Consider the following 22,726-nt stretch of genomic DNA (forward strand, 5'->3'; position numbering starts at 1 on the left):
TAGAGTAACGAGCTGATGTAGTAGAGTAACGAGCTGGTGTAATAGAGTAACGAGCTGATGTAGTAGAGTAACGAGCTGATGTAATAGAGTAACGAGCTGTGTAATACAGTAACGAGCTGATGTAATACAGTAACGAGCTGTGTAATAGAGTAACGAGCTGTGTAATACAGTAACGAGCTGGTGTAATAGAGTAACAGCGGTCACCGGCTCGTGGCTCAGAGATGAAGCCGGTTGGAGACTTTCCCTGAAGTTGGACGCGGAAGTGGCCGGAGCGTCCCCTGCGCCGCGGAGCTGCGCAGTGCGCGCGGGGTGTAGTCTGCAGCCTCGTCTCTTCCTGCTGGAGTTGGTGCATGGCGGCGGACACAAAGAGCTGAGGCCGAGCGACACCGACACTCTCAGGACAGCACAGCCGGGACACAAGCTGCGGACGCGGGCCGGAGCGAACACGACCTGCCGCCGCGGAGACTCCCCGCATGTTCTCACCTGTGGCCGTTTCCTCGGGAATCAGTCGGTAACCGGACCGTTACCGTAAACTTTGGAGAAGTTCGGGGAGAGTTTGTGTCGGAGCCGCGCACCGTTTCTGCTCGACGCGGAGGACGGAGAGGACTGAAACAATGCAGAGTTTGATCCGGGCTCTGGTGGCCTGGAGCTGGGTGGCGGTGTGTGTCCGCGCTGCCATGGACGAGTGTTCGGACGAGCGCGGCGCGGCGCAGCGCTGCATGCCCGAGTTCGTGAACGCCGCGTTCAACGTGACGGTGGTGGCGACCAACACCTGCGGCGCTCCGCCCGAGGAGTACTGCGTGCAGACCGGCGCCACCGGGGTCACCAAGTCCTGCCACATCTGCGCCGCCCAGGACCCTCGGAACCACCACAGCGCCGTGTACCTGACCGACTACAACAACCAGCAGGACACCACCTGGTGGCAGAGCCAGACCATGCTGGCGGGCATCCAGTACCCGAACTCCATCAACCTCACCCTGCACCTCGGTAAGATCCCCGGAACAGCCCCTTCTCTCCGCGCGAGAGATCCGCCGCGCCGAATCCCACTCGAAAAACACTCAATTTAAGGTTCTCTTGCTTACTGATGAAAGCACCTACACACATGAACACAACTACATACTTTCTATACATTAATTTAACTGCTCTTTTATTCGGCACAAACTTTAAAACATCAAACTAATTCTTTCTCTCGTAGATCACAACTTTACAGAGCAGGTCTCCTGCACGTCGCTCCACGGCGACACATCTCAATACACCTTAACGGGCAGAAACACACAGCGGTGAAAATATGTCATTTGAAAAGTTCATAAGTCAAAGTCCTGTTCGGCTCTGTAACAGTGTGTCGAGCCAAAGACAGCACCGTTCAATTCAAAGAACATCTGAGCTGTGATTTGTGATGTGAGCAGGGCTGCGGGCTGGACGGGAGGCTTAACACTGGCCAAGTGCTGTGAGGAGTCCGGCCTGAGTGTGTGTGCAGGTCGGTTCTGACTGAGGCCGGCAGAGCTCAGCAGGCAGCAGAGGTTTGTCTCTGCATGTTCGTTTCATCAAAGTTTGTCAAACTCTGAAACTTTGGGAAAGAGGAATTTTTGCTGCCAGCAGTGAAGCATGGAGGACATAGTTTCATTGTTGGGGGTGGAGTGTGTGTGTGTGTGTGTGCGTGCGTGCGTGCGTGTGCTGGGGGTTGCAGCTCAGTTCTGTAGGGCCGGGCCCAGCAGCAGTTGGAGTTGCTCCTCCGTCACCTTCACTTTGTGGTTTCCGGTGTTTGTCTGACAAACCGAGCAGCTCAGGTTTTCTCCTGACAAACAGCCCGAGGTGTGAAGTTAGCAGCCTGGTGTCCTTTCAGCCCCTAAACGCATCACCAGGGCTGTAGACACAGTTGTTGGGGGGGACTGAGGCGTCCTGAGGACAGCTGGTCTCTCAGTGTCTCTGTGGGACCGAAGTCGTCCTCAGGACTCAGTCCCAACACATCGGCCTCACTCTGACAGTAAACAGGAGGCTTGCTGGCAGATGCTGTTCAGAGAATAAGTACAGCATGAAAGTTCATTCCTGACCTGGAAACTGTAGTTTAGGAGAGGAGAGGAGGCGGCTGCTCTGCAGTCACACGTGTTAAACGTCCTTAATGTGGTTCAGACTTTGGGACAAGAGGAGCTCCAGGGATCAACACATGAATCAGCATCCATCTGGATAATCGGTTAATGTTTCCAGTCATTTTCAAGCAAAACGACAAAACACTCGTTATTTCCAGCTTCTCAAACGTGATCACTTCTCTGTGACAGTAAACTTGATGTGTTTGACTCGTGGACTGTTGGTCGACACTGTGACGTTTAAAGACTTCAGGTTTATTGAATAATAAGTAAAATATGAAGTTTTTGTTAAATACTCAGAAAATTGAACAGAGTTTGGTTGGTGGTGAGTGAGAGCTTACTTTGGTTTGAGGTGTTCAGTCGGCCTTCGAGGAGTTTTTCATTCTCACTCTGTTTTGTTTTTGGAAATTATAATTAACATTGTTTGTTTTTGTGTTTAAGTCGTTTCTGAAGCAAAAGTATCAAAATATTATTTCGTAACGTGAAAAAGCCCAAACGTGTGCTGCTTTCTGTCTTTGTATCGCAATGAGCTGAATATGTTTGGACGTTGAACTGTTGGTCGGACATGTACAGACTTTCAGACGTCTGTTGAATTGTTACATAAAACTTGACGTTTTTGTTAAATACTCAGAAAATTGAACAGAGTTTGGTTGGTGGTGAGTGAACGCTGTCTTTTGTTAGTAGGAAGTGAATATGTTTGAGTTTCAGACTGTTGATCAGACAAAACAAAGCTGCGACAATTAATCAATAAGCTGTAGACTATTAAATGAATCAGCAGCTGTTCTGATTGATTGATTGATTGATTGATCATCAGCTTGTTAAATGTAAATACTTTCTGTTTTCTTTCCTCCTCTGTGACAGTAAACTGAATATGTTGACATGTTTCTGATGAACTACTAATCGATTAATGAAGGAAATAATAAAAGCAGAGTTTCTTTGTGACGAGGGTTTTTCACATTGTTTCCTGTTTAATAAACTGGAGGACCAATCAGATCGGCCTCTCTGCAGCTCTCCTGACTCGCAGCGCTCGTCGCGGCTCTGTGAGCCGTCGTCTTAGTTTCCCGGAGCTGCGACTCGGCCTTTTAAAAATACCTGTCTATTTGTGAAGCCCCGGCCTCCCTGCAGCACTACTGTTTTTAACAGGGCCTGACATTCCTGAGTGGTTCAGTCATGCTGCTGGTGGAGCTGAGCTGCTGTCTCTGTAGCCTCAGGTGCTGAGCTCTGATTAGAGCTGCAGTGGGCTCAACGCCTCATTTTCAAATGGAAATGTGTTTAATTACACGCTGAGTCTCCTCCTCGGGCTGCTTTCATTGTCGGCTCACTGTTTTCCTCATAATTAGAGCTCAGGCTTTGTTGAGCTGCAGATAACCTCAGAGATGTGTGATCGGAGGAATGTGTGAAGTCATTCTGATGCGATTTAATTATCTCACACGCTCGTATTGTTAAAAACCAGCTGTGGTATGAGGCCGAAACAGGAAGTGAGCGTCTGATCGCCACCAGCTGAGCCTCCTGTTTGTTCACGTGACGTCCCTCCTGTCACCGGTGGGACAAGTCCTCCACACAGGAAGTCAGAGTCCCAGCCTGTCCTCCTGAAGCAGCACAGATTTGAGGGTGAAGACGATTCAGACATCCAGATGTTGTGACTGTGTGACGACGTCCGTCAGTGACTCGGACAGGAAGTGATCCTGCAACTGTTTGTTGAGAGTTTAAGAGCTCGTTGAGTTTTATGTCTTCATCGAGAGTTTGTTTCCTGTTTACAGGATTTTAAATATTTAGTCTATTGTGCCAAAATGATTTTGAACAGAGATCCTCAGAGGTCAGAGCGCCAACAGGAGGTCTCACTGTGACGCAGTGATTCAGAAACTGTGATGATCGAAAAAAGCAAGTTTTTCTTTTCATGTGAGAAGTCGTCTCTGGTTTCATCAAAGTGTCTCCTGACGCTCAGTTTGTTAATCATAGTTTTCAGTTGATTGAGGCAGGAAGTGACCTCATGATGATATAAAGTCAGGCTCAGCCATCGTCTCCTCATGATGATATAAAGTCAGGCTCAGTCATCGTCTCCTCCTGATGATATAAAGTCAGGCTCAGTCATCGTCTCCTGATGATATAAAGTCAGGCTCAGTCATCGTCTCCTCCTGATGATATAAAGTCATTGTCTAAAATGAGCTACATTTTGAATGGAGTCTGGAACTGTCTGACCAGTGAACGAATACTTTCAGGGGTCGTCAGATGTTGTTGGTGGTTTCAACCTGATAAATGATTGAAATCAGGAAGTATCTGATCAAACGGGTCAGAAGATCTGACAGAATCGTTCCGTGTGAACGTTCTCGACAGGTTTTTGAAGCTCGGTGCTGCAGGAACATTTCAGCGGAGGTTTGCGACTCGTCCCTGTCTTCATGTGTGTCTCTGCTGAGTTGGAGGATGAGGTTCAGGTCGAGGCTGTGATGCCGGCAGACTTAATCTCAGGAAGCGTGAAGTGTTTGTGGAGCTCAGGTCGGCTCGTCTTTCTGTGTGTTTGGACTCTTTGATGCGGCAGGAAGGCGACGTGTCCCGACTCGACTCTGCAGCTCAGACTGCACGGTCGAGTCCGACATGAAAGACCGACAAAGAAGAGACGTGCAGATGGACGGAGACGGGCCTCCTTCATTTATCAGCAACACAGCTGAGACTGACGAGGGGAACCGAGCAGCACTCTGCTGTTCTCTCACCTCATCTGGTCTGACCAGAAACCTGTAGTCGGGTCAATATCTCGCTCTCGTTAAGAACTTTAATTACGTTTCACAAAAAGCCCAAACTTTAAAATCTAAACACAAGCAGCCGTTTGAGACGTTTGTCTGAATTAAATTGGCAAAATTATGAATGAAATCTGGTTCAATCAAAGAAAAAGTGTTGATGCTCCACACAAAATCCAAAGAGCAGGAGGAGGATGAGGGTGGAGGTGGAGGTGGAGGAGGTGGAGGAGGAGGAGGAGGAGGAGGAGGAGGTGGAGGAGGAGGTGGAGGAGGAGGTGGAGGAGGAGGTGGAGGAGGAGGAGGGCCTCTGAGTGCTTCAGTACCTGAGGGGCTCTTTGAAGTGTGAACATGGAGGCGAAACGTCTCCTGGAGAGAAACGGGCTGAACACTCAGAAACTACAACTAGTGAGAGTCCAAACTGTCAGAACTTAATTTAAAAAGCTGGTGCAGATCCAGAACCGGTCTGACCCAAAGCGACACGTCAGGATTGTTGGAGTTCAGAGTGATGTTGAGGTGAAGGCGTGTTAAAGGGACTTCGTCTGTCATCAGCTGCAGAGTCCACAGCAGCTTCCAGCTGTGCAGCTCATAATCTGCTCAGCCCAGTTTCCCACGCTGAGCTCATTCCTCAGACACAAAACAATGAGTCCGGACCAGATGACTCCCCCTCCTCCCCCTCCCCCGCCTCCCCCCGACACACACACACACACACACACACACACACACACACACACACACACACACACACAGATTGGTATAATTTGCAACAGCTGGCCACTCCAGAGGAAAAAGAAGTGCACTTGTTCTTTTATGGCTTGTTGGGAGATGAGGAGCTCTCAGCTGGTTTTCCCACACTGCACTGCTGCCGCCGCCGCTGTCTGCGGGACAGACCAGTGTCTTCCTGTAAGACTCGATGCATGTTCAGCTGCACGTCTCTGTCATTTCACAGCCAACAGACGTCTGACAGGTGGACTCCTGCAGGACAGTCGGTTGTTGTCAGGTGTGTTCACGTTACAAACATCACAAATCTAAACTTTAAATTCAAAAGAAGTATCAGTGGCAGAGGAAACGCTGACAGCGTCCGACATGTTGGTTTATTGTCTTCTCCAGAGATCCTTTATTGATGAGTTTGTGAGGATGGCTCACTCTGGACAGATTAGAGGAACAGAACCGTTTGTTGTTTTATTTTTGGTGAATCTTATTTGAACGTGTCAAAAGTGGAGAGTCTTTACTGATCCACATGTGGGAGTCCGACAGCAGCAGAGCCGTCTGTGCTCAAGTAAACAGATGAAATCAGAAACGGAACCATGAGTTTGGACCGTCGTGACCCGTCTGCTTCAACACAGTTTACATTCTCAGCTCTGGTTTGGCACCGTCGGTCCATTTTGATGCAAATGTTTTAAAGTGTCTTAATGAGCCTCGTGACCTGTGAGTCGCTGCCGTCTCTTCAACCGCCGACAACTTCCTGCCTCTGACAGGTTACCATGGCAACAGGAGTGATGCGTACCACCGGTGGTGCCAGAGAAGAAGAAAAGTGGTTCCCTGAATGTAAAGACGGGTCAGACTCAGGGATTTCAACCTTAACATCTTTGGTTCGAGTCCAACAGGACCTCTGTTGTGTCTCCGTCTGCTTTGTTTCCTGTCGCATCTCTTCTGTCTGAAACACAAGCTCAGAATAAAACTAGATAAATTCATATAAAAGCTTTTTGAACAAAGCAGCTGTGATCAGCGACTGCAAAACGATTATTTTAATGATCAGTTGATTCATTAACTCGTCTTCAGGTGTCTTCTGTTGTCAACCAACCGTCCAGAACTCAAACACTCTTCATTCACAGTCAGAACATTAAAGCAGCTGAACCGGATCATTTTTTGATGTTTTTGCTTTAAAAATGGTCCAAACGATAAATCAACGACCCAGATAGTTTGTGACTAATCTTATTTTGATCGATGATTTGATGAATCGTAGCAGCTCTGGTCAGTTTTCATATTTAAGATGATTGTACGACAGCTTTGTGGAGATAGTGCTGCGTGTTGACGCTTCTTTTACAGTTGTATAATCACAAACACGAATCCATCTGACGTTCTGAATCGATCAGTCGATCCGCTTCATTAAGTGATTTTCACAGTGAGACGACTTCAGGCTGAATCTAAATGAAAGCTCAGCTGCAGGTGACGAGTCGTCGCTCACAGACTGAAGATGTGTGACTGTTTCACCTGATGAAGTCTGTGTGACGGACGCTGTGTCGGAGCCTTCAGGAGGTTTTCACATGTTGTGACTGTGCCGTGTTTAATCTGAGTGCTCTCTGGGTGGAGGTGTGATGGATGACAGGTGGAGGAGCTGCTCTCACAGACGGACAGAAACAGTCTGTGGTTCAGTTTCCTCTCTGAACAGTCCGGTTGACCTCGAGGCCTCCAGGGGCCTTTTATTGTTTCCCCGACTGACACTCGAGGGGCCCCGAGGCCTCGAGTGACGAGAGCTGAAGAATTTTAAGAGTTCAGTTTGACAAAAAGCCGAAGAGGAGAGCGAACAGAACGGCTCCTCTGAAATAATCCTCCTGATGACGGAGCGTGAAGCACTGCTCTGTAACCCCGGAGATCAGGGCCGGTCACAGTAATCAATAATCCTGTCTTTGTCCTGATCCATCAGACGTCTCTTATTGTAAACACAATCACATTTTCATGATACGACACATTATTATAATTATACCTTTGTAGTTTTACATAATCCTTTCTGCCCTGACAGACATGAAACCTGATGATTGAACTTCATACCACAGTAAACCTGATCAATAACAAACAGCTGCAGCTCTAATTAATGATCATTTGCTTCTCGATTGAAAGAAAACTTCTCAGCAGTGGTTCTGATGATCAATCAGATTTATTCATAATCACCTGAAATGATCTGAAGTGATGAATATTTAAATTTCCTACATGTAATTGATAAATAACTGAATTATTGATTAAAATAAATGTTTGTAAAATTAACTGCTGAGATGGTGTTGATATAGTGTGTATGATGTGTAGTGCGTATGGTGTGTAGTGTGTATGGTGTGTAGTGTGTATGGTGTGTAGTGTGTAGTGTGTGTGGGGTCACAACAGTATATAATTCTGTGTGTTCTGTAAACAAAGATGATCGTCGGTGGGTCGGTGGGACCGTCTCAGTCAAAGTGTCTCTGCAGGTTAAGGTGACATTTTATTTACAGTCGGCTCAGAAACGACAGTGAGTCTGTTGTAGGAGACGTTTCTGGAGGACACGTTTCTGTAGGAGGACATGTTTCTGTAGGACACCTTTCTGGAGGACACGTCTCTGTACGTAGCAGAAGAGGAGCTCTAACCCTCGAGCCCGTTTCAAACCAACCAAACTCCATTCAGATTTCTCAGTATTTTTAAACAGCACAAACTTTTACAGTTATATTGAATTTTCAATCATTTTGGTGTAAATGTAGTTTGAGGCTGGAGATCAGAGGAGGATCACTGACTTTGTCTGACTCTCGTTTCTTCCTCCTTTAATTGGACGTTTTATGACTGAGATCTTGTTGATTTTATTTAGTTTTTGTTTGATAAAGTATCTCTGTATTAATCTGCTGATTCTTTTCAGTCAGACACTTGTTTAGTCTGTAAAATGTCCAATAAATGTGTACGTTGAGTTTCCCAGAGCTCAAAGTGACGTCTTTAATCAAACCAACAGTCCAAAACTCAAAAAGTCTTCATTCACTGTCAGAAGTGACGAAGACGAGCGGCAGATCGTCACATTTAAGAAGCTGAACCAGAAGTTTGATGTCTTTACTTGAAAATGACTTGTCAGGAAAAAGCTTGAATATCAGATTAACGTTGGTCTCTAGATGTTGTAACTGAGACCTGGCAGGTGACCTGATGCTCGACCTTTGACCTTTCTTTATGTTCTCCTCCATCTGATAAAAACGAGCTGCAGATGGTTTCTGACGTCTGAAACCTTCGTGGTCACGTGACCTTTGATCACTCACCTGAGCTCTCGTGTCATTATGCCGGAGGACGTTCAGATGTGTTGCTTGATGAGGAAGTTTCCCGCCTCAGGTCCTCAGGAGCGTCTCCAGGTGCTGACGGCTCTTTATTTACCCTCCTGGCCCCCGACACAGCAAACGTCCTCCTCTTCCTCCTCCTGATGTTTGTTCTCTCATCTCGCTTCACTTTGAAGAACAAACTCCACATTCTTGTCGCTGTGTGCTAATTAAAAGGCCTGTGGTGCGTTCAGGGTCACTGCTGCACCGTCACTCGCTGTCATTGGGACTCCATGACAACACAAGTCCTGTCCTGTCCCCCACGACGCAGCTGCCATTTTGGTTTTTGAGACGGTTCTGGAAGAGACGGTCTTACTGTTGAGGCAGCTGAGGGTTCAGGTGGAGGGGTTGACTCAGGCTCAGTCATCGTCTCCTCCTGATGATATAAAGTCAGGCTCAGTCATCGTCTCCTCCTGATGATATAAAGTCAGGCTCAGTCATCGTCTCCTCATGATGATATAAAGTCAGGCTCAGTCATCGTCTCCTCCTGATGATATAAAGTCAGGCTCAGTCATCGTCTCCTCATGATGATATAAAGTCAGGCTCAGTCATCGTCTCCTCCTGATGATATAAAGTCAGGCTCAGTCATCGTCTCCTCATGATGATATAAAGTCAGGCTCAGTCATCGTCTCCTCCTGATGATATAAAGTCAGGCTCAGCCATCGTCTCCTCCTGATGATATAAAGTCAGGCTCAGCCATCGTCTCCTCCTGATGATATAAAGTCAGGCTCAGTCATCGTCTCCTCCTGATGATATAAAGTCAGGCTCAGTCATCGTCTGATGATATAAAGTCAGGCTCAGTCATTGTCTGATGATATAAAGTCAGGCTCAGCCATCGTCTCCTCCTGATGATATAAAGTCAGGCTCAGTCATCGTCTGATGATATAAAGTCAGGCTCAGCCATCGTCTCCTCCTGATGATATAAAGTCAGGCTCAGCCGTCATCTCCTCCTGATGATATAAAGTCAGGCTCAGTCATCGTCTCCTCCTGATGATATAAAGTCAGGCTCAGTCATTGTCTCCTCCTGATGATATAAAGTCAGGCTCAGTCATCGTCTCCTCATGATGATATAAAGTCAGGCTCAGTCATCGTCTCCTCATGATGATATAAAGTCAGGCTCAGCCATCGTCTCCTCCTGATGATATAAAGTCTGCTGTGATCTCTTCTGTTCTGCAGGCTGTGATCGCAGCAGACGAGCTGTGTGGAGACATCTGATGTTTCTCCAGCTGCTTCAGGTGTTCAGGAGAGCACTGGGGGAGGAGATGTGACTGGATGTGACTTTTTTGGGTGAACTGTTCCTTTAAGATCAGTGGAAGCTGTTTGAAGTTTAGCTGAATTATTTTCGAGGGTCATTTTAAATGAGTCAGACTTCAGCGGTGACTTCAGGTCGTGTCAGTCGTTTTAAATCTGTTAAATCACGTCTGTAACTCGATGGTAGTTGCTCGGTGTTCAGCTCCTCTGGCAGTTTGCTGTCAGGTGACGGTCGTGAGTGATTCAGTGATTTCTGAGCGAGTCGATCAGCTGAGTGGAAACTCTGCTCAGTGTGTGTTCGTGTACGAGCTCCTCACTTTCCTTTCTCTGTCTGTTTCCATCGAGCGTGTCGTCGTCTCTATTCGTCGATCATGTGACAGGTTGTCATTAAACCGACACCTGGATGAAACCTTGTCGGTGATGAAGTCACAGGAAGTTGTAACTGTGTAATTACACCTGGGCCTCCACACACACACGGATGCTTTCCCACCGGAGACGAGCTGATGGTTGATTGTAGCTGTGGTTGTTCTGGCTGCAGGCGCTGACATTTCATCTGCAAATGAAACTAAAAATCACGAGCTGACAGTTTCCTGCTGCAGCGTCTGAACGTCGTCTGAGGGTTTTATATCAGAGCTCCGTGCGTCGGGCTGTCTGCAGTTATTAAAGTTATAAACACATTCATGTCAGCGTATGAAGCAGAATATAAAACTATATATCCCATAATAAATGTGGAGGTCTGTCTCTGACACTCAGCTGATCCAGAGTCTGTTTTTAGATCTGTGTTGTCCAAACAGCACCAGGATCAGTTTAACACTGAGGACAGACTGTTCAGCTGCTGACTAACAGGTTTTATATATTTATTGATTTAAAGTTGGAGACCACGCTGAAAACTGCCTGCTGGTGCTTTCAAGGACAGTCCGACACTCTCAGTGCAACGAACGTCTCAACGTTTCTCTTCAGTTTGATTTTCTGATAACTTTTCTCATGAGTGCATGAAGATCGTTCTGTCTGTGTTTGTTTTTTGGTCTGGTGGTGCGTTCATGGCCCTCTGATGTCAAAGACAAATGAACAGTTTTTATGAGGGAAGTTGTTGGAAAATCAAAGATCCAAAGTAAAACACTGTGTCTCAAATCTCGAGTATCTGAATGTCCTTGAACGCACAGATAGTCAGCGAGGTGCTGGTTCTTCACAGCACCACAGTGACTTCAACACGGGGACTGAACGTCAGAGGTTCAGATTAACTTCAGCCTCTGCAGCTGTGAAGAGCCAGTGTTTATATAAATGTGTCTGAAATAAAAAGCAGAACGTTCCTTTAACTCGTCCTTTACAATCAGGTCGGTGTCTCTGAACTCTGATCCGGTCTGTGTCTTCAGATTAAACATGTGAATGGGTCGACTCATGTCGGCTCAGACTAAACAGTTTGATACAATCTGCTGCTTCACGTCAACATGGAGGTGAACGTGGAGGTGAGCGTGGAGGCGTCCTGTGAGGAGGCGTCCTGTGAGGAGGCGTCCTGTGAGGAGGCGTCCTGTGAGGAGGCGCTGCGCTGCAGAGTGTCTGCTGTGTTATCAGCCGTCACAGTCTGATGGGAGGACAGGAAGTACCAGGAGACAACACACTGTTTTTACAGTGGTTATGAAAGATTGATGGAGACGGCAGCAGTAAGATTTCTGCCTGATGGAAACACAGCCAACATTAAACTGACACGATCAGCTGCTCCAGAGGAGGAGACGCGGCGAGGCGACTGGTTCTGATGTTTTAGTGGTTGTTGTGTCCAATGACTGGTCTTGTTTGTGGTCCGCCACCTCTTCTTCTGCTCTGTTTATTCCAGCCTCGTGTGATGAACTCCGCCATCTTCTGATCAAACTAACTTATTAAGTTTATTGGTTTCAAACCGGTGGATGGAAACACGGCGGATTGTGTTTTTGGAGCATTTGAAAGTTTCTTCCAGACGAGTCGGACCCAGCTGTGGTTGGTTTGACTCTGAACATGAGATTTATTACAAATGAAGCGGTCTGCGTTCGGTCCATTAAAGGACCAGACTGCTGTCTTTTGTTTCCCTCTGATGCTGGTGAAAGCGGGCAGGTCGGTGCGTTCGAGGACCCTCCAACATCCTGAGAGTTTTTGAGTGTCGGCTGCTGAAATAACCAAATTCACATGACCCGGTTTACAAAGACATTCCTGTTCCAGAGCCCCTCAGACAGCCACACCGGGTCAGCAGCAGAGGGTCCACGTCTGAGGGAGGTCCTCAAGCTGCTGCGTTCAACAGCTGCAGTTATTAGTTAGTTAGTTTGTATATATGATGAAGACCGGCTACAAATCTTCGTCTTTGTTTGGAGACGGAGTAGAGACTGTTATGAAGTCGAGCAGAGAGACAGGAAGTGACAAATGTCCCGCGTTGACGTTGTGGGTCGGTGCCGGCGCTGTGAACACGTTGACAACAGTTGCTGAATAATTCAAATAAATCAAATGAATTAATTGAATGTTTCAGTCGTCATGACAACACAGGCTCGACTCTTTCTGCAGCTGACTTTCTTAAAACGTGTTTTTCCAGCATGGACTCTGGTGCGTTCACTCACGCAGTCATAACTTCCAGTTCTGCCAAAGCTGACCGGCCGTGGAGACCTTTAACCTTTGACCCGACTGTAAACGGACATAAAGAAGCACTTCCTGTCCTGTGGGAAGACACGCTCGCTGTGGGAATCGAGCTGGACGGGCCCGACTCGCAGGAAACTGAACTGAAGTGTGTTACGGCAGCGTGGGGGGGCTTCAGGGTCCTGGTCCTGCTGAGACTCTGTGATCTGTCTGCTCAGGAAGTGATTCAAGGCCCCGGGGACAGCAGAGACGGGGGTTTTCTATTATTATAGACGGTGTGGAGTCTGTGAAGGGGCAGAGATGCATTTCAGGGACAAGCAGATGCATGCAGGGTAATTTTAGCCCTGCTCTCTGAGAGGAGGAGGAGGAGCAGGAGGAGGAGCAGGAGGAAAAAGTGACTGGTTTTCAAAGCTGGGTGAGGGTAAACAGATAATCACGGTGAGGGCTGCAGACGTGTGGACTGATTGATGTGGTCGTCAGGTCTTTGTTCCTCTTTTCCACCTCAGTGTTGGAGATCGTGCAGCTGACGGAGCTGCTGGACGTTCAGAGACGCCGAGGTTCAGTGTGGCTCAAAACATTCAAACGCGTTTTAAATGTTACAGATTCAACACTTCACTCTTAGCCACACCCCCGATCTGTGATGTCACTGGAGGGGTTTTACCTGCCAGCTGATGGAAAACCCCTGTTGTGACATCACAGGTGGGTGTGGCCAGAAGTTAGCGCTGCCACTGAACCGTACGGTATTTTAACTGAGGCCTTCAGGGCGACATTGGGCCCTGTAACGTTAATATATTGTTACCGTGAGACGGCAGAAGTGTCGGCTGCTTTTGTTTACGAATTTAAATTGTATCAACAATATTCACGCACTAAAGAACATCTGGACTTAGACGGATATTTCCTGAAATAAATGAAACTTCTTGGATTCATTTTTAGGCCGAATTCACCAGCAGACACTGAACACGAGCTGTTGTTATGTTTAATAAACTGAGGTACGTTTGTCTCGAGCACGGGTCGTCGTGGACAAAACAAGACATTTGACTCCACATTTTGTTGACCAAACAACTCAATGATCAGAGAAATAATAATAATGATAATGATAATAATGATAATAATAATATAGATAATGCAGCTCTGGCGTCCCTGCAGCTGTCTTCACATCTGAACATCTGGACGCTCGCAGGTCGCCTGCAGCTCTGGACATTTCTCTCACATGGGGACGTTTTGTTGTCGCGGCGTCTCTCTGCTGTGGACCTGCTGCGACAGAAACACCGGGCCAGGATTTAATTCCCAGGTCTTCACTGTGAAACGGGAGACGATCCAACAGCAAACAGAGGAGACGTTTACAGAAACAGAGCTCAGAGCTGAACTTCATTATTCTCTGTTTGATAAACAGAATTAATTACGTGTGAACTCAGACTTTTAATTTGGTTCAACGTGAGTCTTTGATCACCTCGTCTGAAGTTTCAAAGCCTCGCTCAGAGACAGTCTGCACCGCAGTCGGCAGCCTCTTGTTTCAGATGCAGCAGCAGATAGTGGCTGAACGTCCTCGGGCGGTGAAGACGGTGGTTCATTGTTCCTGTTGTTGAAGTCTCAGACATCTGCAGACGATCCACTCGTGGGTCTTTTTCATTTGTTGAGAGCTGAAGCAGATTTCCACATGTTGTCTTTTCTGCTCTGTGGTTTCTGGGAGGACATGATGTTCCTGATTACCGTCATTTAATCCTAAAGACGACATGTTTTGGCTCTTTTATTAAGTTTTTAGTGTTTCCAGAGACAGAAGACCTCCAGCAGTCTGTTTCCTGAACGCCAGGTTCACCTTCAGACTCCACAACATCCACGTCTACAGCTTTATCAGCAAACAGATGTATTTATCACACTGGAGGAAATGATTCAAAACTCCCTTTGAAAATCACTCAGTTTTATGTTGCATTGCTCGAGGCAAACTTAACTTTATGAAACACTGACGACAGCTCAGGTCTGTTGTTTGAAACTGAATCCATGAAGCTTCAACTGTTTCAAGAAACATCCTCAACATTTCTGTAGTTCACATGTAACAAGCCAAAACTAAAAACTTCTTCTGAAGTGAAGCAGACTGAAGGTGATCTGTCGTTACCAACAGATGTGTCCAGCGCTAGTTCTAGTTAGCTTAGCCAACAAGCTGTTATGTCTGCAGACCATGTTGTGTTATTTACTGAAATCTTCACTGTAGCTGCCGAGCTAAAAGCGTTAGCACCCTGTCTGAAGTGTCTGCAGCGTCGTCGTGTCTCTGGTCTCAGTGTTTGAGGTCAAACCACAGTCACGTCTCATCGGACTGTTGGAAAGGTTTTCCTCAGCAGTGCGTGTCAGACTTCAGTCCACACATCAGGACTGTGTGTCAGCAGCTGTGGGGTCTTTGTGGGGGTTGTTGGTGGGTGGAGGAGGTGGAGGTGGAGGTGGAGGTCCTGCTGGGTGTCTTTGTCTGTGATAATGAGGGCTGTGTTCGTTTGTTCCTGACGTCCCGGTGTGGTGACACCTCTGGGCGGAGCGTCTTCTTCTTTGGTGGTCTCTGCTGTTAAGTCTTCACCACACACACTGCTGCGTGAGAGCGAGCAGAGCCGGGGCTGATGGGAATCTGCTGCCGGGTTACTTTAAGGTGGACGGCTGGAGTTTGTAAAGGCTCGTTGATTGTGTTCGATGAACATTTCACCTCATTTACAACAAAACTTACAGCTCAACTACTGACCTCAAGTTTCAGTAAAAGCTAAATTACAAAAGAGAAAATGTTCCAAATAAAAACTCAGCGTCACAAAATAATAATAATTTGTTTGGTTTCATCCAGTTGAAGGAAATCTGTGATTTAATGAGAGAATAAATGATGACAGGGCAGCTGCTCCACCTCCCACCTCCACTCCCTTCCTGTCTGCCCCAACACACACACACACACACACACACACACACACACTCTTAATTGGAAATCCCCCCACCACACACACACACACACACACACACACACACACACAGTACATGGTTGGATGAAAGACGTCACTTGGCTCTTTTAGAAACTGTGTTGAGCTTTTAACACGTTTTTTTGGCATCTTATTATTTAACATTAAAACAGTAACATGTCTTAAACTGACCACGTGTCAGCTGGTGTTCTGATCTTAACTGTGACGTCATCAAGACGAGTGAAGACGTCCTGAAAGTGATCAGTGTCGCAGGAACGAGCGTCGTTACACACTGAGAGTCTGAGTTTATAAAAACATCCACTGAACTACACACCACCAGACTCCCTTAACAAATGTAGTGATTTTAAGAGTTGTTGAGTTAAAACAAACTTTATAAACTGTGTGAAACTCTGTCTCTGACTGATTCTGACTTATTTGTTCCTTCTTGTAAATTCAGCAAATGTTCTCCATGAACTTCTTCCTGTGTTTGAGTAGAAACATGGCGTCTGTTGGTCTCATGATGGACTGTAGATCTGATCGCTCAGTCGCAGGTTAATGTCAGGTGTGACTGAAGCTTTCAGGTCAGCAGGTTCTTCAGTGAAACTTTCTGTAGACTCGTTATCACCTGAAGCTCTTATCCATTCAGACCTGGAGCCCTCACACACACACACACACACACACACACACACACAGTCACACACTCACACACTCACACACTCTCCAGATTTTCACCTCCAGCCTGCCACTTTAATCTCCCCTCGTCCAATGAGAGCGCCCGGCCGGCGGCGGCTCTGTTTATCAAACAGAAGAAGAGATTAAGGTGATATCAGCGGCATCCTGCAGACGCTCTACTGAGCGCGCTCACACCGGGCCTTCAGCTCTAATTCCTCTCTGTTTGTTATTTTTGAATTCCAGCTGCGAGTCGGACTCACGGTCCTGTTTGTGTGGAGCACGGTCCGGTTCAGTCAGGTGTACGTTCAGTCTGAACGTTTCCTCCTGATAACAGTGGGCCTGACAGCCGCAGGGCTGTTCCTGTGTGGAAACCAAACACACCTTAATGTCTGTGTGCATTCCTCTATAGGAGCCGTTACACATTAACAGAGACGTTAATGTGCAACAGCTGCTCCTCCTCGCTGACCCAGTTCACACACGACTGGACAGAACCAGAGAGGCTCAGGCTGCTGAGGCGGGACAGAAGCTCTCAGCTTCAGACACACACACACACACACACACACACACACACACACACACACACACACACACCTACACCTGGCCCAGTCCCCAGGTAGTTCAGGAGTTCCTCAAACTTCACAATAACATGAAACCTGAGTCTGAACAGAAGTTTAACAGCGATCCAGCACAGAGGAGCTGAGTGTGACGGGCCGCGGGCCAGAATCACACACCTGCTGTTGTTCTCTCAGATTACAGTGTGCACATTTTCTTCAGCCGATACGAGAACTGAACTTCTCCGTGTGTTTTAAAATGTCTTTGAACGGACTCGGTCTTGGTCTGGTTCTGTCACACACCAGTCAACACGATGATGTCATTCACAACATGAGCCCAGATATTTAGCATGTGACCGATAATAAAGAGCCTCAGTCTGTTTTCTGTGTTTGTGACTTCAGGAGCTCTTCCAGTTCTTCAGGCGTCCTCCATGTGAGTCTGACCTCTGGTCATGGTTCTGGTTGATTGTGTTGGAGGTCTGTGGTTCTGTACCAGGCTGCAGTCACAGCACTGAGGTAGTGTTTAAAAGAGTCTTGTTCTGCCGGTGACCTCTGACGGGTCGTGGATCAGAGGAGTCTCAGCACTCAACTGTTTCATGTTGTGGACTTTTGACTCTGCTGCATTCCTCACATTCCTGCCTCTGAGTCAGCCTCTCCTCCCCCATCAGCAGAGGTTTTATCTCTCTGAGGCTTCAGCTTGTTGACCTCTGACCCCGGCAGCACCTGCAGAGAGACCAGATCTGGTTTACTGTGCTGCTCTGAACCTGACTCTGAGTCTGTTCGTTGGTTTATGGCAATAATTATTGAACTTCATCATGTGAAGTCGTCACATGCTGCTCTTCTGCCTCAGAGCTTTAAAACACACCACTTGAGGTTTTTGGACTGTTAGTCTGCTTCAAACAAGCGACTTAGTGTGACTTTGTGATCAACGGACACAATGTCTTATTTTTTTACACAAAGAAATAAATAAATGATATATAATATGCCGAATTTACAAGAAGGAACAAATCAGTCAGAGACAGAGTTTCACACAGTTTATAAAGTGTCTCCAACTCAACAACTCACTAAACTGACACATTTGTTAAGGGAGTCTGGGGACAAAGAAGGAGCCTATACTGGTTACTGTTTAGTGTGTTTGTAAAATGTGACATGTTTAGATCAATAAAATGTTTCTTCTCTCATAAATTGAGTGTAAATGGTGAAATCAGTGTAAACAGTGTGTTCAAACAGCTGCTAAATGTTGGCAGGTGAGACTTTAGCACTTTAGACACAGAAGCAGACAGGCTGGTACAGCCATGCTGCCACAAACTGACACTTTTTACAAGGAAACAAACAACTGACTGTTTTCATTTAATGCTGAAGTTACAAGAAGGAGACAATGATTCAGAGTCTGTCAGAGACAGAGTTTCACTACGTTACAAAGTTTGTTTTAACTCAACAACTCTTAAAATCACCACATTTGTTAAGGGAGTCTGGTGATGTTGTGTTACTGGTTCAGTGGTTGGATCAGTTGATATTTTCGTCTTTGTGTTCTTGATTCAAACAAATGTGGACGTTGGAGCACATGTCCAGGCTCTCCTGCAGCCCTCAGTGTTCACGTGTGCTGACAGGATGAAGGCCTCAGTCTGAAGCCTGTTGGCTGCAGTCGGGGTTTAATGTTTGTCTTGGTGTGTTTTCATTGTTCGGGACGAGGTCAAAGTTCGTGGTTTGTAACTTCGGTGTGAACTTCTTTGCTTTGTTTCCTGCTTCGGTCTGAACTCACATGTTCACTGAAGGTTTTCTTTTCCAACCAAAGTTTATCTCACGTTCCTTCACAAACGATTCTGGATTTTATAACTGTTTGAATAATCAGTAGTGACCCTGACGGTATTTGTTCATCTTGATTGGAGAAGGCACCAAACTCCCTTTGAAAATCTGTCAGTTTTATGTTGCATCACTCAGAGAAAACAAGACATAATTTATTAAACACTGATGACGACAAATTCATAATTTTGGGTGTTGACTCAAAATTTGGGCATGAAAGTGAAACCAAATTTCAGTTTAATCTGAAATGTTTTAGTACTTTGATTTGTTTTTATATTTTCTAAAACTTCATTAAAGAATACTTGTTTGTAGTTTTGAAGCAGTTAATTAAACTCAGTTGAGTGTTGAGTCAGAATAATCTGGTCCGTGCAGCTCGCTCAGAATAATCAGATTACTGACGAGCCTGTAAACACAGAGGTGACCTTTGACCTCGGCCCTGCTCGGTACCTGCTGCGTGCACGTTGTCAGTGATGCTGCTGCTGTGAGCGTCGACTCTGCAGACGATGCTGCAGATGGAGGACGAGGCTCGCTCATGCCCACACGTCCAAAAGTCAAAGCGGCCATTGTTCGTTCCTCCGGAGAAGAATGCGATGAGGTCATGGGAGGAAATTTAATTGGACCGTGCTGCGAGCCGGGGCGTTCCCCCTGGACCTTCATCCCCTGTCCTCCCCCCCCCCCTCCCCCCTCCCGACCCTCAGGCCGACCCCGAGGCTTCGCTCCACCGGCGGGAAGACGAGTCACAGGAGGCGCTGTACAAAAACATCCGCGTTACAGCCGAGTCGCACTGAGACCTGAAACAGGACGTCTGAAGGACTGACCCCGCCAAAATAAGCTAAACCAAAAACGAAACTTCAGATACGTGTAGATATGAATTCATATGTACAATGTGACATCATTTAATATTTCTGTCTTCATTTGCATCTGTTGATTCACCTTCATCATTTGTGTTAATACTTATTTTATTCATTCATTCATTTAGTCATTTATTTTGACAGTGACTTCCTGTTTATGTCCTGTAGCCTTGGCTGAAATCTGTAAACATGAAGTTCTGTTGAAGGACAGCAGAGCTCGTTACGTCCTCTCAGGACTCACTGTGGTGTCTTCCTCCCCCGTCCTGATCTGTCCTCCTCAAGGACGTCTTCCTCATTAAACTCTGGTGGAAGACAAACATCTGTGTCTCTGAGGATCAGACCCTCTCACTGACTGTGATGATGAGGAGGAGGTGTGTCGGCCTGAACAGAGACGATGAGGTTAAAGTTCACTGATGGAGAATCAGATGAAGTCTGATGAGCAGTGTCTGGTCTTCAGACTGTCCTCGTGCTGCTGAGCTGCCGTCTCTCCTCTCTTATCAAACCCTCGTTCTGCTGATTGGATGAACGTCTGGTCTGCCGAGGTTTCGTCCTCCGACACGTCTCGACACGTCGCTGTAACGCTGCTGCTGCAGGTCTGATGACAGGACGGACTGCAGGAAACCAGAGCGAGGACGACAGCAAAGAGCCGAGACAAGACGAGACAGGCAGGACGACCGGGCGGGTCTGCTGCAGCCTCCTCAGCTCCTCAGCTTCCTCTCTGATATCCAGAAAAACAAAGATGTTACACTGACGGACTGGATGTGTGATGAGAAGAAAAGATTGTTTTCTTCTCAATTTATTCAAACGAAATCCGTTTTTTAAAGAGTTGGTTCTTCATGCAGACGCTCAGAGAGGACATGCTTCATAACGATCAGTTATCATTTATCTTGATCACAACGTTTGTTCCTGAGAGAAACAAGAAATGTTTCTGTCGTGAAGTTTGTAATGTAACCAGGTGTTTGAAGCTCCTGCTCACAGGATGCTGTTTGCTTCACGTCAGCAGCAGATCTCTGGTTCTGTCCGTCAGACTCCACGGATCACCTCGGCACTAACTGTCCTCCGTCGTCCTCGGAGGCTGCACACAGCTGCAGTCTGGACGTGTTCGCTGAGAAGCTGCTGGTCAGCAGCAGTTAGCGGTTGTTATAGAGTCTAGCGGAGTGGCCGGAGGACATCAGAATATTTCTCACACAAATCACAGAATAAAGTCATAAAGCTGTGTTTTGTACAGTGAGGCCCAGAAACATAACTGTAAAACGTCTGCGGTTATTTTACGTTATTTAAGTGTTTTTGCTGCTTTGTTCTGAGGTCGGCTCTGTCAGCAGCCTCTTGTGGGACTTTTTCCTTTTCCTTGATCTTTTGGACTCTGTTGTTGATGAGTCGCTGCTCAGCTGACTGAGGACTGAGTGAAGGCGACCGGACGCTGTTGGAGATGTAGAGGAAGACGTGATGAACACTGAAACATCAGGTCGACTTCAGGGGAAGTTTAACTTTTAACAGCTGATCCTCTTCAGTCAGTGTGTTTTCTCCTCCGGCTGGTGACGCTGACGACCAGCGAACTCTTCTCTGGTGATCCGCTCAGAGCTCAGAGGTCAGAGGTCGTGGTTTGTTGCTCAAGGACACTTCAGCAGAGTCTGAAGGAAAATCCTCCTCTGCTCTCTCGTTTGTCTTGTCTTCCATATCTGGGCAGGAAAAAACTCCCAGCAGCCCCCTCTCTCTCTCTCTCTCTCTCCCCCTCTCTCTCTCTCCCTCTCTCTCTCTCTCTCTCTCTCTCTCTCTCTCTCTCTCTCTCTCTCTCTCTCCCTCTCTCTCTCTCTCTCTCTCTCTCTCTCTCTCTCTCTTTGACATGAACAGCCTGTGTTGCTCGCTCGCCCTCTTCCCTCCTCTGTGGGCTCTTTCTTTCTCTGTCGGTCGGTCCGGCGTCACTCTGTCCGGAAACACATTCCAGCCGGTTCATTCCTGCCGTCACTGTGTCACCCCCCCATCATCCCCCCGTCGCCCCCCCCGCCCCCCCATCGCCCCCCCAGTCTTGGAGAGAGGCTCCTTCCCCTCAGCGGCTGGAGGCTGTCTTCATGCCGGGGCCCGGCTGGGGGCCCCTGAGGAGACTCTCCCGGGGTCAGCGCGCCACAATAGGCGGGTCAGCTCTGCTTAAAGCAAAACCAGCTAATTGACGACGTCGGCGTTTGTTTCTCAGCGGAGAGGCTCGCTTCAGGAGGGTCTTAACGGCAGCTTAAATCTGCTGCAAGAAAGAAAGAGGCTGTATAGTGTTTGGTTCTTTGGCTTAAAGGTTGAGTTCACAGTTTTTTAACCCAGACTTTATTATACTGTCGTTTCCTGTTTATAACCAGAGGAGGAGGAAACCTCATGCTGAGCTTCAGGTTCAGTCTGAAAGGTTTGAGTGATCCAACAATGACGGAGTTTGACTGATGTGTCCACATTCAGCTGCTGACATCTGTGTTTATTTCACTTCTGTCCTCTGTGTGAGAAAGCTTCAGTTCTGATTATCAGCTGAGTCGTCAGATCCGTCACCACAGACTGAAACCTCAGCAGGTCCTGTATCGTTCGGCCCACAGGGCTGAAAATGAACACGGATGTAAAACTCGAGTGCTGATGTTCGTAGGTGTAGCGTCCAGCACGGCCTCGTCAAGGGTCCTCAAAGATGACCTACCTACTGCTGCACTGATTGTCTTTGACTTATTTTGCCCTGAGCTTTGTGTTTCAGGCGCCTGTTCACAAACATCTGCAGACACCTGCATGTTTTCAGTTTATATTGTGATTTATAGGTTTGTTCTGTAACTATAAGAAAACTCATTTTAAACGTGTTGTTTACCAGAAACACAGAAGCAGCTTGTGTGTCTGGAGGTTGAAACACACTGCGTCCTCTCGTCTGTTGGACTTTTCTTCCTTCAACCTCATTTCTCAAGTTGCCTTAAAATAGTCAGAAAAACGTGTGTGCTTTTATTTTGGTAAAACACTTAAAAGCATGTCTTCCTGTCCTGTCAGCTTCCTGTCTGTGGAGACACGTTTGGTCCTGGTGTCTAAAAGCAGGAATAATGTCACCACAGGAGCGTCTGAGCTGCAGAGACGGACGCTTTCTAAAATGATGGGAAATCTGAATGGAGTCTGGTTCAGAGCAGTGACTGCATCTCGTGTCCTGCGGAGAGTCTGAGTGATTCCTGTGGAGCTGCTGTAGAGTCGGCGGCTCGGCTGTCTCCCTGCAGAGAGCCGGGCG

At 47.1% G+C, this 22,726-nt stretch overlaps 1 protein-coding gene across 1 annotated transcript in view; it reads left to right on the forward strand.

Moving 5' to 3' along the window:
• The first annotated feature begins 266 nt into the window (after window positions 1-266).
• The window catches only part of lamc1 (laminin, gamma 1), a 50,763-nt gene continuing 28,303 nt past the window's right edge, over window positions 267-22,726 (forward strand). Inside the window, exon 1 of the mRNA XM_084368394.1 lies at window positions 267-987. Coding sequence (XP_084224520.1) covers window positions 615-987 — 373 coding nt within the window. The 5' untranslated portion in view covers window positions 267-614. The remainder of the gene's footprint in view (window positions 988-22,726) is intronic.

The sequence above is a fragment of the Pagrus pagrus genome (assembly GCF_965226575.1).
Source record: "Pagrus pagrus genome assembly, chromosome: 12".
Classification (NCBI taxonomy): Eukaryota; Metazoa; Chordata; class Actinopteri; order Spariformes; family Sparidae; genus Pagrus; species Pagrus pagrus.